The sequence below is a fragment of the Anabrus simplex genome, chromosome 1 (assembly GCF_040414725.1).
Source record: "Anabrus simplex isolate iqAnaSimp1 chromosome 1, ASM4041472v1, whole genome shotgun sequence".
Lineage (NCBI taxonomy): Eukaryota > Metazoa > Arthropoda > Insecta > Orthoptera > Tettigoniidae > Anabrus > Anabrus simplex.
Genome location: NC_090265.1, coordinates 726,193,054 through 726,207,803, shown reverse-complemented (window position 1 = coordinate 726,207,803; position 14,750 = coordinate 726,193,054). Strand labels below are relative to the sequence as shown.

Sequence of the window (14,750 nt, the reverse complement as noted above, 5' to 3'; positions counted from 1 at the left end):
ACTTAATTCCGTAGTCGCCCAGTGTGGCGAACATATTTTCCCTCGGTACCCTGTCATATGCTTTCTCTAGATCTACGAAACATAAACACAAGTATCTATTCCTCTCGTAACATTTTTCAGTTACCTGGCGCATACTGAAAATCTTATCCTGACAGCCCCTCTGTGGTCTGAAACCACACTGGTTTTCATCCAACTTCCTCTCAACCACTGATCGCATCCTCTCTTCCAAGATGCCAGTGAATACTTTGCCTGGTATACTAATCAATGATATACTTCGATAATATTGTTGCAATCCTTCCTGTTCCCTTGCTTATGGATAGGTGCAATTACTGCTTTTGTCCAATCTGAAGGTACCTTACCAACACTTCATGTTAATCTTACTACTCTATGAAGCCATTTCATCTCTGCCTTCCCACTATAATTCACCAATTCATGTCTAATTTCATCTATTGCTGCTGCTTTATGACATTGGAGTTTATTTACCATCCTTTCCACTTCCTGAAGCGTAATTTCACCAACATAATTTTGTTCCTCCCCATGAACATGGTTGTTCGCTACACCACCATGAAGATTTCCTTTTACGTTGAGAAGATTTTCAAAGTATTCCCTCCACCTGTCCATTGATTCCCTGGGATCTGTTACGAGTTCACCTGAATTACTCAAAGCACTGTTCATTTCCTTTTTCCCACCCTTCCGAAGATTTATTATTACTGTCCAGAAAGGTTTCCCTCCTGCTTGACCTAGCCTTTCCAGGTTATTACCAGAATCTTCCCATGGCTTCTGTTTTGATTCAACAACTGTTTGTTTCGCTCTGTTTCTTTCATCTACGTACAATTCCCTCTCTGCATCGGCCCTTGTTTGGAGCCATTTCTGATCTTTTTACGTTTACAAGCTGCTCTCACTTAATCATTCCACCAAGATGTTCGCTTTTTCCCGTCTTTACACACAGTCGTTGCTAGGCATTCCCTTGCTGTTTCTACTACAACATCCCTGTTTGCCACCCATTCTCTTTCTATATCCTGAACCTGCTTACTGTCCATTGTTCGGAACTTCTCACTAATTATATCCATGCACTTCTGTCTAGTTTCCTCGTCCTGGATATTTTCTACCCTTATTCGTTTGCAGACAGATTTCACTTTCTCTACCCTAGGCCTAGAGATACTTAGTTCACTAAAGATCAGATAGTGGTCTGTATCATCGAAGCATCCCCAAAAAACCCGTACATTCCTAACAGACTTCCTGAATTCGAAGTCAGTTAAGATATAGTCTATTATGGATCTGGTACCCCTAGCTCCCATGTGTAGCGGTGAATAGCCGGTATGCTAGACCCATACCAGCACAAAATTCCAGCAAACGCTTCACATTCCCATTAGCTTCTATATCTTCCCCACATTTACCAATCACCCTTTCGTATCTTTCAGTTCTATTTCCAACTCTTGCGTTGAAATCGCCCATTAGCACAATGCTATCCTTGCTGTTCACCCTGACTACGATGTCACTCAATGCTTCATGAAATTTGTCAACTTCATCCTGATCTGCACCCTCACATGGTGAATACACTGAGACAATTCTCGTCCTAATTCCTCCAACTGCCAAATCTACCCATATGTTGCGTGTAAATAGTATTCCTGATAAACATTCCTATTCCATACTCTGCCCTTCCCTTTCTAACACTCGTCAAGTGCACTTTATAATCTTCTACCTCTTTATCGTTATCTTGTTTGGCTGTTAAATGGTAACTGATGATTGTGACAGTAACTTAAACCATTGAATTTGCATTTTACTCATCAGATATGTCCGCCAGCCCTACGAATTTTTTTTAATTTTTGACTAATGAAGTCTGTTGACCGTGAATGTTTATCTTGTGGTTGTTCAAAGTTGTTATTGCGTGGATATGATTTTAGTTGGCTTTTGAATACGACAATTTAACCCTGGATGAGTAAGGTGTAGGTCAGAGCACTATGAGTAACGTGGTGTTTTTGCGAACTCCACACATTAAAGTTTAAAAATAATGAGCTGAAACATTTTGAACTTTCCTTTAATAAACTGAAGTCACTAACCTAACATTATATTATCAATTTAATGCAAATAAAATTATGTTTAAACATTTATAGCCAGTACATAAAACACAAAAATATGGTCGCAAAAGAAGTTTCTAAAATGCACTTTTCCGGAATGACATTTCAGCCAATGCAGCTATTGGAGGTGATAACTTTGTGTTCCTGACTTACCGCCCTGTTACAAACACCACAGAAAAATTTGGTTTTAAGGGCTTTATTCCTCGGACAGGCATAGAATCTTCCTTGAGATACAGAAGGCCTTTGAGTTGGAGCTCTGACTGGAACGTCCTCACCTAGCTGCTCTTCTAGTGCTGTCTTGATAGATGCAGGGATAGTTAACATCAGAAATCGTTTCTCCATCCATAGAACCATCAACTGATCTCATAAGGTCGTCTTCAAATTCTTCCGACAATGACTCGTTTATCTCAGTGGCAGAGAGCTTCATTTTACAAATGTTTGTCAACACTGTCTTGTATTACACAATTATATCACGAAAACATGTACACAATGACATCTGGATGGTTAGTCTGGAAACGATAATAAAGAGTTCAATGGAATTGCACAAGAAAAAATACCGGTATCACTTTGAGTAAGGTGGGGTGAGAAGTTGCCCCAATGTCAGTGTTCAGACAACTGATAACACACACAGAACGAAGGTCACAATGGCACTGACTACCCGCTAGCGTGACGAACAACGTCAGGGAAGATGAAGTAATTTAATGCTACCAACTTCAAACCACTCCAGAATAAAAAAAGATCTGGGGTGTGGCTGCACACCACCTTACTTATCCAGGGTTGAAGCGATTTACGGCTACTCCAGATAGTTACCTATAAATGCAACACCAAGAGCTCTGTTGGTGAGCAGCGAGGAGAAGTCACCCTTTGTGTCCCAGCCTCTTCCCTCGTACGTCCTGCCATCTCCACCGATGAGGAAGTTGAATGAGATGTCGCCCATTCCATAATGGTCGATGTGCTCTGACTGGAGATCTCGCACTTGTTGTGCGCAGTCTTCCATGGTGAAGCACTGTGCAGTGACCGTGTGGAGAATGACCACTCGCGTAGCAGGCTGTACCAACAAGGGACTCGTATCTCTCGCTAGACGAGACTGCCACATCGTGCGGTTTACCAGTTCGAACTGAACAATTTCTGAACTCCCTCCTCCAGGCCAGCCAACTAGGGGAAGAAAAATAAATAATATGTTAGTACATGTTTCCAAAACATTACGTTAAGACAGGAAGGACAAAACATTGTTGGAATTTAGGAATTTATGTAGGCTAGCCTATATATGCATGGGCGCTCCGGCCGTCAAGCACCTAAAAGGAGATTTAATGGGTTCTTATGCACTGTGATTTCGTGTCCGTAGCGTAACGGCTAGCACTATTAGCTGCCGTCCTCGGGGGCCCTCGTTCTGCTCCCGGTATTGCCAGAAATTTAAGAATGGTAGGAGGGCTGGTATGTGGTTAAAATGGTACATGCAGCTCACCTCCAATGGGGGTGTGTCTGAAAAGAGCTGCACCTCCTCCGGATGAGGACTCGAGTTTACTTTATGCACTATGATACATTTTCCTGTTAGGGGAACATGGGGCGGAATGGAACTCTGCCTTTAAATCCACTACTCATTACTGCACTCTTACGAAAGTTTCAGGAACTATTCTCCTGCAGGCCAGAAAACAGTTGGCAGCAATGCTAGAAATCTCCATGTGTTCGTTCTTGGTTGAGTTAGGGTGTGCCTCGTGTTATTCTAACATTTCTAACTTCAGGGACATTTTCTCCTCAAGGTAAGCATTCAAATTGTGCAGCACTATGTTTATTCGTAGTTCTTCTTCAAACTATATTTTATTTACTACAACCTTTCATCATATATTTCGTATATTTAAAATATCATTTTTGCTGGTGGCTTGTTGAATATAACCTTACATCACGGGGCAGAATGGACCACGGTTCCGTTGTACCCCGGTTCCATTCTGCCCCGTAGTTCCATTGCGCACCATCCTCATTCTCAGTACCTGTTTAGCGGTGCCTGTTCTCGTGTTATTTAATGTGTTAGCCTAGTTACTGTAGTACAGTTTAATACCTTCAAATTCAATGTGGTTTAATTGGTTATTGTTTTATTACAGATGGTCAGAAATTACTCAAGAAAAACAGACAGGCAAAACTGGTCTTCGGAGAGTATGGAACTGGCAGTAGCAGCAGTGGTAAAGAAAGAGATAGGGTTAAGAAAAGCCGCACAGCAATTTCGAGTTCCCAAAACTACACTGGAGAGATATGTGAAGAAAAAAATACAGGATGACAAACACTGTGTAGACAAATGTGCGGGTAAATTTCGAACTGTGTTCACTGGAAAACAAGAACAAGAACTTGTGGAGTACATCAAATTGATGGAGTCCGTTCATTTTGGTTTGACACTTAGTGATTGCTGCGCTGTGCCGTACCAATTGGCTGATAGGAACCACATTGAACATCCATTCAACAAAATAAAACAACTGGCAGGTATAGACTGGATGCAAAATTTTCTTACAAGGCATTCAGAATTAAGCCTTCGAAAACCTGCGGCAACTTCTGGTGCCCGTGCAATGGGTTTTCATCAATCAAATGTTCAGAAGTTTTTTTATCTCCTCTTTGAATGTTGTGAGAAATACAATCTGACAGCTGATCGTATTTTTAACTGTGATGAGACTGGAATAACAGTGAACCCTAAGGGACACTCAAAAATAATTGCCTCGAAAGGAAAAAGGCAAGTTGGTGTCATAACGTCTTCTGAGAGAGGAGAAACAGTCACAGCAGAGATATGCTTTTCTGCAGCTGGTTCCTACATGCCACCAATGCTAATATTTCCGAGGAAAAAGAAACAAAAGGAATTTGAACTGGGTCTGCCCCCTGGCGGGTGGGCAGAATGCTATGAAACAGGCTGGATCACCACTGATATCTTCACAAAATGGTTTAAGGAATTTGTGGTCTTTTCAAAAGCTAGCAAAGAGAACGTTGTTTTTCTGATTTTAGATGGCCATTCTACTCACACTAGGAATCTACAGGTTATTGACTATGCAAGAGAAAATGGGGTTGTTCTACTGTGCCTTCCCCCGCACGCCTCACATCGTTTACAGCCACTTGATGTGGCGTTCATGAGACCTCTCAGTCTCTACTATGAGCAGGAGACGAGGGAATGGTTGAGGATGAATGCAGGCAAAGTCATCACCCTCTGGCAAGTAGCGTCATTGTTTGGCTCTGCGTTCATTAGAGCCGCAACGATGGAAACCGCTTTTAAAGGATTCAAGTCAACTGGTATTTGGCCACCTGACATGAGCGTCTTCACAGATGTTGACTTTATGCCATCATTCCCGACTGATAAGCCTAACCCTATTCAACCTCAAGCAGGCACGTAAGTCCAAACTTGTGTACAAATGCAGTCTCCTAAGCATCCAGAACCATCTGTGGAAGAAGAGGTTTGTTCAGCAGATGTCTCACCAGATGATTTGCGGTCTTAGTGTTCATGGGACACACCAATTATCATCACTCCTGAAAGTCCGTCAACAGCATTTCCTTGTGTAACACCACCAGGTGTCCTTTCGGTTCCAAAAGTCCAAACTCAGGAGAAGAATAGGAAAACCGGTAGGAAAAAGGGAAAAGCTACAATACTCACTTCTTCTCCGTACAAGGCGGAACTAGAAACGTCAATTAAGGTTTCAAAAAGGAAGACTGAGAAGCAGGCACAAAAAGCGAAGAAGAAACTGAACATGAACCTGATCCTTACTAAAAGGAAGTGTACTGAGAAATCAAAGGGCAAAGAGAAAGCTACAAATAAAAACAAGCGAGATGAATCATCTGGCTCTAGTGAGGACAATAGTGATGCAGAGTGTCTGTACTGTGGTCACTTCTACTCCCAATCTAATGAGGGATGGATTGCCTGTGATGGCTGTCATAGTTGGGCTCACAATTTATGTGCAGGAGTAGACACAGAAGACGATGAGGATGATGAGTTTAGATTCGTTTGTGAATTTTGCCGGTGATTTAATTCATTGTTGAGTCAGATTTATTATTTCTGTAAAGAACATTAGAATAATGGACAATAACAATACTTCAGATTGACATTAAGTAGAGAAAACTACATAAAAGTGAGAAAAGTTGACATTTCCATCCATGGTTCCATTCTACCCTGATGCTTGGGGCAGAATGGTCCATTCGGAATATATTATTTTATGCCAATTTTTACTACTTATATTTATTATCTCTGTTATTTTTTTACTTGTTTTCTGTTGTATGATATGTTGTGAAATAAGAGCAATAACTTTGTCCTGTTTAATTACATCGCTCAACCAATCACACTGTGTTAAAATGTTAAGGTTCCGTTCTGCCCTATGTTCCCCATTGCGTGCGATGTTCTGTACTTTACACTCCTGCAGTAAACTATCTCTAATGTTGAGCCCACTTTCAACATTGGAATAATATTACACTGCCAGAAAAATATCACGCATCATCCTCAAGGTCTGTATTCAGTGTGCATGCTGAGGGGTTGTTGTATTACAATTCATTTGTCACGGACATCGGTAATCAGATGGTGCTCAGGAGGCGTGTCCGTGCGCACACTGTTTTGACTCTGCAGGCAGTAACTGTGCTGAGGTTAGAGGTGAAAGTGTTTGCGACATTCATTCTAGGGTACAACCATGCCCCATCGACGACTACGTGCCCCTGTTTAACAAGCGCAGCCATTTCAACAGGGTTGCATTGTGGGGCTGCGGGAAGCTGGATGGACGTATCGACGGATTGCTACACATGTTGAGCACAATGTATCGGTGGTGTGTCGCTTATTTTAGCAGCACGGGACTAGGGATATGGTGTACGGCGTAATACATATGCTTTATTCATAGGCCCGTTATATTGGGAAACATCTTTGAGGCTCGAAGCTAAGCGACTGCGGAGTCCAATACGCTAGCGTGTGAACTGATGAGTAACGCGCTGTTGGTTTCCAGTGTTTGGAACACTGATGTTTTTTTAAATTTTAACATTTCGTGTTTATAGATTTGGACGCTATAGACTTACAGTAGCTCACAATGTTGTTGACATCACTTCGAGATTAAAACTTTGTGTTCAGAACCGAAAAAATGTTCGCACTACACATACGAGGGAATGGAACCCAGGGCACTTTCTTTTGGACTGTCGAGTATCATGCTAAGTAAATGACTGCGCATTGAAAGCGTGCGTTAAATTCAGAACACCCAACCTTCGAGCTACAAGGAATTTAAAAAAGCGCCGACCTGACTACGAATATAGGTGGGCCGGCACAAGGTTGCACTTGACAGTTGTAATTCATGTTGGCACCACTACAAAAATGAAATGAAGAACGTCACCCGTCAATCAGAATCACCAATCTACTACTTTTTATATTAGATACAGTTACGCATTTTATTCGTGTTAATTCGTATTTCATTCCGTATAGAGCTTATAATATTTTATTTGCTTACATAAATACGAGCATTTTAAAAATATTATAAGGTTTAAGCGAGCCACAAAATAAATACGAACTATTTTCAGTTGATTGTTGTTGGCAATATGGGTAGTATAGTGGTAGCATCTATATCTAGCTTGACTACCATGTTGAAGTGTTGCTATTTCGTCTGTCGTCGCTAGCACGTGGTCAGGTGTGATTGGCGCGTTTGTGAACGTTTTGTTTTCTTTGTGAGATAATTGTGAAATTTTATTTGAACTAATGCAGTGCAATGTCACGGAAACGTCAGCATAGTTATGAGGCGCGAAGTGATAATCCTTTGCGCCGTGGAGTGGCCCTTAATAGTCAGGCATTAGAATTAGTGCGGAGAACTCGTTTTATGAGAGGGAGAGGAAATTCGTACGCTTGTATAGACGTTTCTCTGTTCCTGCAGATCAAGTTGTGTAACGCATTTGTCGAACATTAGTGCTTTCAAAGCGTACTGCTATTCAGACAGGTGTTCGCCTCCAAGAACAGAAGGAAAAAGGGACTGGAGAATATAGCAGTAGCGGAAATTGGGCTGATAGTAGGCACTTGTTTCACAGCACTCTGGGAAAGAAACGAATTAAGCTATCTCCTGTAACAGGAATGAATTAGGCACGAGTACGATTATTACAGCTCAAAGTCCCTTCTGTCATTGTTATGGACAATGCACCTTACCACTCCTTAATAATGGACAAGACCCCTACTTTGAGCGCCCGTAAAGAACTGTTAGTGGAATGGCTGCAGGAAAGAAATAACCCAGCGAATGTGTGTATGACTAAATTAGTCGACGAGGTAGCGAAGGAATAAGGACACGAGGTTATTCGGTTGCCGCCGTACCACTGTCACTTCAACCTCAATGAGTTGGTACGGTATGGGGTGAAGTAAAACATTACGTACTCACTAATAACAAGTCCTTCACAATTACTGGAAGGACTGTTCCGGGAGAGTATTGCTCGAATGGATGCGGCTTTATGGAGGAAGAAAGTTAGCCATGTCGCAACATTCATTAACTCGGCAATGGCAATACATGGCATCAACAGTGACTGTCAGGAGTTGATGATCTGCCTAGACGATGACAATAACAACGAAGGCGACGGTAGTGATAGCAGTGATCTGGAAGGTATTGAGCCTCTACCTGTATGAATCAGGTATGAAAATAAGGTTTCTGAACTTTCGTAAATTTTATAGATTTTGCTTGAAACCTTTTGTGTTAGCACCGGTGTATATTATGGTGCATTTAAAGTGAGATTCTTGCCGGCTGATTTCTTCTGTGTTTTCTAACATCGCGATAAAAGAACTTCGTAGTATATGTATCTCGTATCATTTAGTGTGATGAAAACTTTTATTGTAAACTTAATCGATGTGTTGAAAGTTCGATTTTTGTCGGCCGATTTCATTTGTATTGTATATCATCGCGATGATACTAAAATAATTTCTCCCATGATTTTAAAAACTCACGTGTCGTGCAAGTAGCTGTGTTGCGACGGCAACAACGCTTAGCGCGCCATTGCAGTGTGACCAACATTGGGCGCAGCTGTCATGTGCAACCTTACGCCGGCCCACCTATAGAACCCATGGCAACAATGACTGTACGTTGAAAGCTTGTGCGTTTAATTGAAACACCTGGCTACAGCGCTACAGAAATTAAAAATCACCGACTGAATTGGGATTCGAACCTAGGGCTTACTTAGAAACACAAGCTGAAATGCTACTGTTTAATTCAAAACATCTAACGTTTGAACTACGGGAAATTAAAAATCCCCACCCCGACTAGGATTCGAACCTGGATCTCGCTCGGACTCAAAACTGAACTGCTATTCAAATACCTAACTCCAAAAATTGAAACATAACTCTGAGCAAACTCGCCGACTCGGAGTTTCAAATCCGGAGCTTATTTGGACTCAGAACTATAGAGCTTAAGTGTATAAGAAGAAAAAACGATGCGAGCTTTTCTTTCTCTGAAGACTAAGTGCGAACTGTTAGTTCAAAGTACATACACGAGCAAGTTGATTACACTTGGAATTATTTGCTGAAACACGAAATACGAAGTTCATTGTTTTCGAGCTCTAAACCTCACGTGACCTTACGCTGACTCTTTGTCCAGGCTTAACCTTACAGACCTCGGTTTCGACCGCAGGCCTAAGGGCGTTAACCATATAAATCCTAGTTCGAAGTCTAGGAGTACAAGCTTAACTTAAGGGGAGGTTGTACCTTGTATACCCACAATGTTAAATTGGTCAATTGTAGGTGAATTTTCCTCGTGAACTGTTCTTGATAATGTTATAAAATTTTAATAGCTGGTAGAGGAAGGGTTTCTCTTCTTTGACCTATTTTTGTAGGTAAGTACCTTGTATCATGTAATTTTTACAGAATTTTTTAAAAGTTATTAAAAGAATTTCCAAAATATCCACATATTTCACTTTTATTAATTCATAATTTCTGAAATATTAAACTTAAACTCTTCAACAAATGCATCAATAATGTTAATCCCAGTATCTGTATGATATTTAAGTTTTACTGTTCTATGATGGTTAGTTCCTGAGAAAAATGCACTTAAAGATTAAAAATATAAAATATCAGAAAACAGGTTTCAAAGTTGAACATAGTTTGTTACTCACTTTAGAACATTCCTGCACCATATCCTGGGTCATCTGCATTTTCTTTTTCCTCCCTGGCCCTTTTAGCATTCCTTGAGTGCATTCTTGCCTTCCTAGCTATCATAGTCACTTCATAATCTGCTTTCTTGACACGGACAGCATCCAACTCGGAACATACCTTCACCATATTTTCCCCAGGTTTTATGCCTAACATTTGAAGCAGCCTAACTCTACCAACATTACCATCATTAAATGAAACAACTGCATCATATACACCCAAATTCAATGTATCCTTAACTACAAATACTGTTTTAGGAATTCTAGACCATATTAAACTATTAAATGATTCATTTGGGTTCTGTGTTTTACCATGCAAACATTTACGCAACAGGTTTTGATCAGTCAAACTTCTAAAAACTGGCTTTATTACATTGCACACTTCAACAGACAATGAGTGCCTTTGACTATACTGTTCCCAGCTGCTATAGCACGGTTGTATTTGCACCATGAGGTTGGTCCTTTTGGGCACAAGGCATGACAAGACTCCGTGTCAGTTGATAGTTTATGAAAATAAATTGCCCAGATATCCTGCTTCATTTTCATCTCACTGTCACAGTTCCTTCTAATAGCCATACCATAATAGTTCTGCAAACTGTCTATCTCCTTGTCTGTGAGTCTACCTTTCCCAGATAGTGGTTTTCCATCTGGTAATTTTATGCCTTTCATATCTTTCCTCAACTTGCGAAGGCGGGTTCCCATTCTTTTCTGGACATGTCCAATACATTCCAGCTTTTCCACACTGACATCTCCATATGGCTTTGCTTCTACCACACTCTTGAAGCTCTTACTGTCTCCATCCCCTAAATATTTTACATACCTTACCCCAAACATATCAACTGACCTGGAAAAAATGTTTACTGCACCTGCAGCTTCCATATTCCCACTAGACCCTTCAAAATTTACACTACATTCAGAACTTTCTTTATGCAATTTAAGTTTTTCATTATCTTTTATAAATCTACACTTATGACAGTACTTACTCAGTACCTCTACATCTAGCACTTTGCCATTATCCATGCTTGTTACAGTTACTACACCATTCAGACTAGTATGCCCTCTACGCTACCATGTCCCATCAACAGCCACAGCAATATCTGTAGAATTATCATTATTTTCAATTGCATCATTGACAGCAGCCTTCATAGAGGCAATAGCACAATGCTTAGCAGCTTCACATAATGTACCTGTGTACTTCTGGAATCTTGTTGGGCCACTTGGGAGATTCATGACTGCACATAGTGTCTTACCAGCTAATTCACCTTTACCTATAGTACGCGATCCATACACAAACCTAATGTTAGTTTCATACCCACTGTCAACCTTCCTACTGGTACGAAATGAATACTGAGCTTTACAGTTCCTGCATTTCAGAAATAGTTTACTAGCAAGTCCATATCTTGCAGTGGTATCTTCACAACAAAATAAACTGTCACTAACATGGCATACTTTACAAACTGCAAATGAAGATATGGCAGATGACAACAATTCAATATCTATGATAACATTGCCACTTGTATGTTCTTCATTATTAGATTGAGTACTTACAAAAGATCCTATACTTGAATCAGTATTCAACTTTCTTCTGGAAGCACTGGCGCTAATATTTTCACTGCCAGAATTATCACTCACAATCACTGATGAAGTTGAAGCACATGTTGAATCTAACCTAGAACAGCCTGCACCACTCCCACGGACAAAATCCGTATTATTTGCACTATTATTACCACTAACTACACTTGCTTTAGGCTTTCTTCCAGGCCCTCCTTTACATTTCTTGTACACTCTTCCAATTCGAGGCATGTTATCACAAAAACAAACTTTCGGATGTAAACATGTCCAGAAAACGCGCCGGAAACACAAGAAACAAGTGAAAGTCGTTCCGCGTGAACAGAGGAGCCAACCCTGAGAATGAAACATCTTCATAAATCAACATACCGCTAAAATTAAATATGTGAAGTTCAAGAAGTTGACAGATGGCGAAAGGGGGCGTGGCAAGTTGTGCTGCTCTTAAAGGAAATTAATATTTAAAGCCTTTAATGGCTAGAATGCCATTCGAAAACATATTTATCTAGTAAAGTACACTCCAAGGAATGTTTATGAGCAAATTTTTTTTTATTTTATATTTTGCCCCCTAGGAAGGTACAACCTGATTTCCGTGACATACGCTATCGCTCTTTCTAACCTTGGACTGCATGGCGAAATCAACGTTTCAAAGCTTGATCCTTCATCAGCATGTCGCACATAAGCTATTTGCATGTCGGAGTCAGTGCGCATTATTTTTATAGAGAGCGTTAGGTACATACATTTTAAATCACCGTAGCCATGAACTTGTACACAAGAGACCCCCACTCTGATGATAGTTCTCCGTGATTTCTCATTTTCACATCGAGTCGACATATCTATGTCGCCTAGTATGAAAACTTACATTCTGTTCACAATGCCGAGTTCGATTCCCAGTCGGGTTGGGAATATTTTAAATTTATCGCAACTCAGACGTTAGGTGCTAAGTGATGTAAACATTACAGCAGACGTTGGCAGTTAGGTTAAGCTAGCACTCTTGGGGATCAACCTTGAGTCTGGAAAGCTAACGGCCTTGTAAGGTTAAGCCTAAGGTGGAATCCAGCGCCTGTAAGTTTAACTTGGAGTCGATTTCGTGCCTGTTTGGTTAAGCTTGCACTTGGAAGAGGAAGAGGAGGAGCAGGTAGTCATACGCTACTAAGTCCATGATGATGAGGAGGAGGAGGAGGAGGAGGAAGTCTAAGTCTATAAGGAGGAAGTAAACGCGCAATCTTTTAACGTACAGTCATGCACATGCATGTTTGCTGCCCACGTAGAGGAGCCACGGTACGATTCGTAGTCAGGTCGGCGATTTTTAAATTTCTTGTAGCTAGAATGTTGGGTATTTTGAATTTAACGTACGCTATCAATGCGCAGTCATTTACTTAGATGATAATCAGCAGTCCAAAGGGAAAAGTCCTGGGTTTCACTCCTTGTCATATGTAGCGCGAACATCTTTTTGATTCTGAACAAAAAGTTTTAATCTCTTAGTGATGTCAACAATATTGTAAGCTACTATAAGTCTGTCCAGTTGCTTAACTTCGAGGCACAAAGATGCATCCCCGTATTACGCCCCTATGAATGAAGCGTATGTATAACGCCTGACACCAGCTCCCTAGTCCCGTGCAGCCATCTTGTGCCGATTTCAGCTCCAAAAGCCCCTGGACCATGTCTCATCTTCTCTAGGTAGGTTAAGCCTGGGATCGAATCTCAAATTTATGTCTATATCACCCTTGTACGGTTAAGCCTGGCGTCAGGTGCGTGCTTGTTAGGTTAAGCTAGAACACTTGTTCATATTCACGCTGGCATTTAGGTTAATCTGGCATTAGTAGAGGGGCTGGGCGGGTTCGAAGCCACATCGTCAGCATTTTTGTGCTGAGTCAGCACCTGAGGTCATTGACCCCATGACGTCATGACCACGTGACCGTGACGTCACATTGTTTACAAACAAGTCCACATGATCTTAACAGCTGTCATCTTGACAGACTCTAACCTCACTTTTTGACCACGTGGGCGCGGTTAACCTCACTGATGCCATCTTTGTCAGGTCCTAACCTTACTTTTTGTGAACAACTGAGCGTGGCTAACCACACTGCTGCCATCTTAACCACGTGGGCGCGGAATTTGAATAAGTGACAACTGTCAAGATGACAGCTGCAATCTTGACAGGTCCTAACCTTACTTTTTCAGCCACGTAGGCGGGGAATTTGAAAAAGTGAACGTGGCTAACCTCACTGCTGCAATCTTGGCAGGTCCTAACCACGTGTACTTGTTTTGCGTGGAATTTAAACACGTGAACTTGGCTAACCTTACAGCCGTCATCTTGACAGGTTCTAACCACGTGCACTTGTTTGGCGCGGATTTTGAAAAGTGCGCATGGGTAACCTCACAACTGTCATCTTGACTGGACTTTTTTGTGGCGCGGAATTTTGAACGATCCTAACCTTCTGCTGTCATCTTTGACGGGACTTAGCGACGCGCTCAGAATTTTAAAAAGTGAGCAACCCTAACCTCACAGTTGTCATCTTGACGGGACTTAGCCACGTTTAAGTGCGGAACGACTAGGGGCTAACTACACAGAAACTTGATTTCCGGCTAGATGTCCTTTCCGACACTTGGCCTAAGGATTCTAGTTTTAAGGCTAGCTGTCCTTCCCGACACTATCTTGCTAGAAATCATAATTTTGTCATTAATACAATTAAAGAGCTAACTGATGTTGATCACCCAGATTAGTTTGCAAAGAATAATGGATGAGAGGATTAGTCAAATAATTTTATCGTAAATATTACCTTTTTTACCTGTTTGGTGCAGATATACTTACATTATGTTATTAAACTGGAAAGTGTAACCCAATGGGGTATACATACATATATATACAAAAAATTATAATAATAATTGTGCTAAGGCAAGATCCCAATATGTCGACGACACCGAGTAGTTTCCGGATCGGTAGGCTAAGGTATTCACGCCATCCAGTTATGCCAGATTAAAAATAGAGGCTGTGGTGAT

The 14,750-nt window shown here is 41.1% G+C and overlaps 1 protein-coding gene across 2 annotated transcripts in view; it reads right to left on the bottom strand.

Moving 5' to 3' along the window:
- LOC136857423 (peptidoglycan-recognition protein SC2) overlaps window positions 1–14,750 on the bottom strand; it is a 95,555-nt gene that overhangs the window by 49,765 nt on the left and 31,040 nt on the right. For both annotated transcript variants that reach the window (XM_068225179.1, XM_067136076.2), the window contains one exon: window positions 2,889–3,233. In XM_068225179.1, the coding sequence (XP_068081280.1) occupies window positions 2,889–3,233 (345 nt within the window). The remainder of the gene's footprint in view (window positions 1–2,888; window positions 3,234–14,750) is intronic.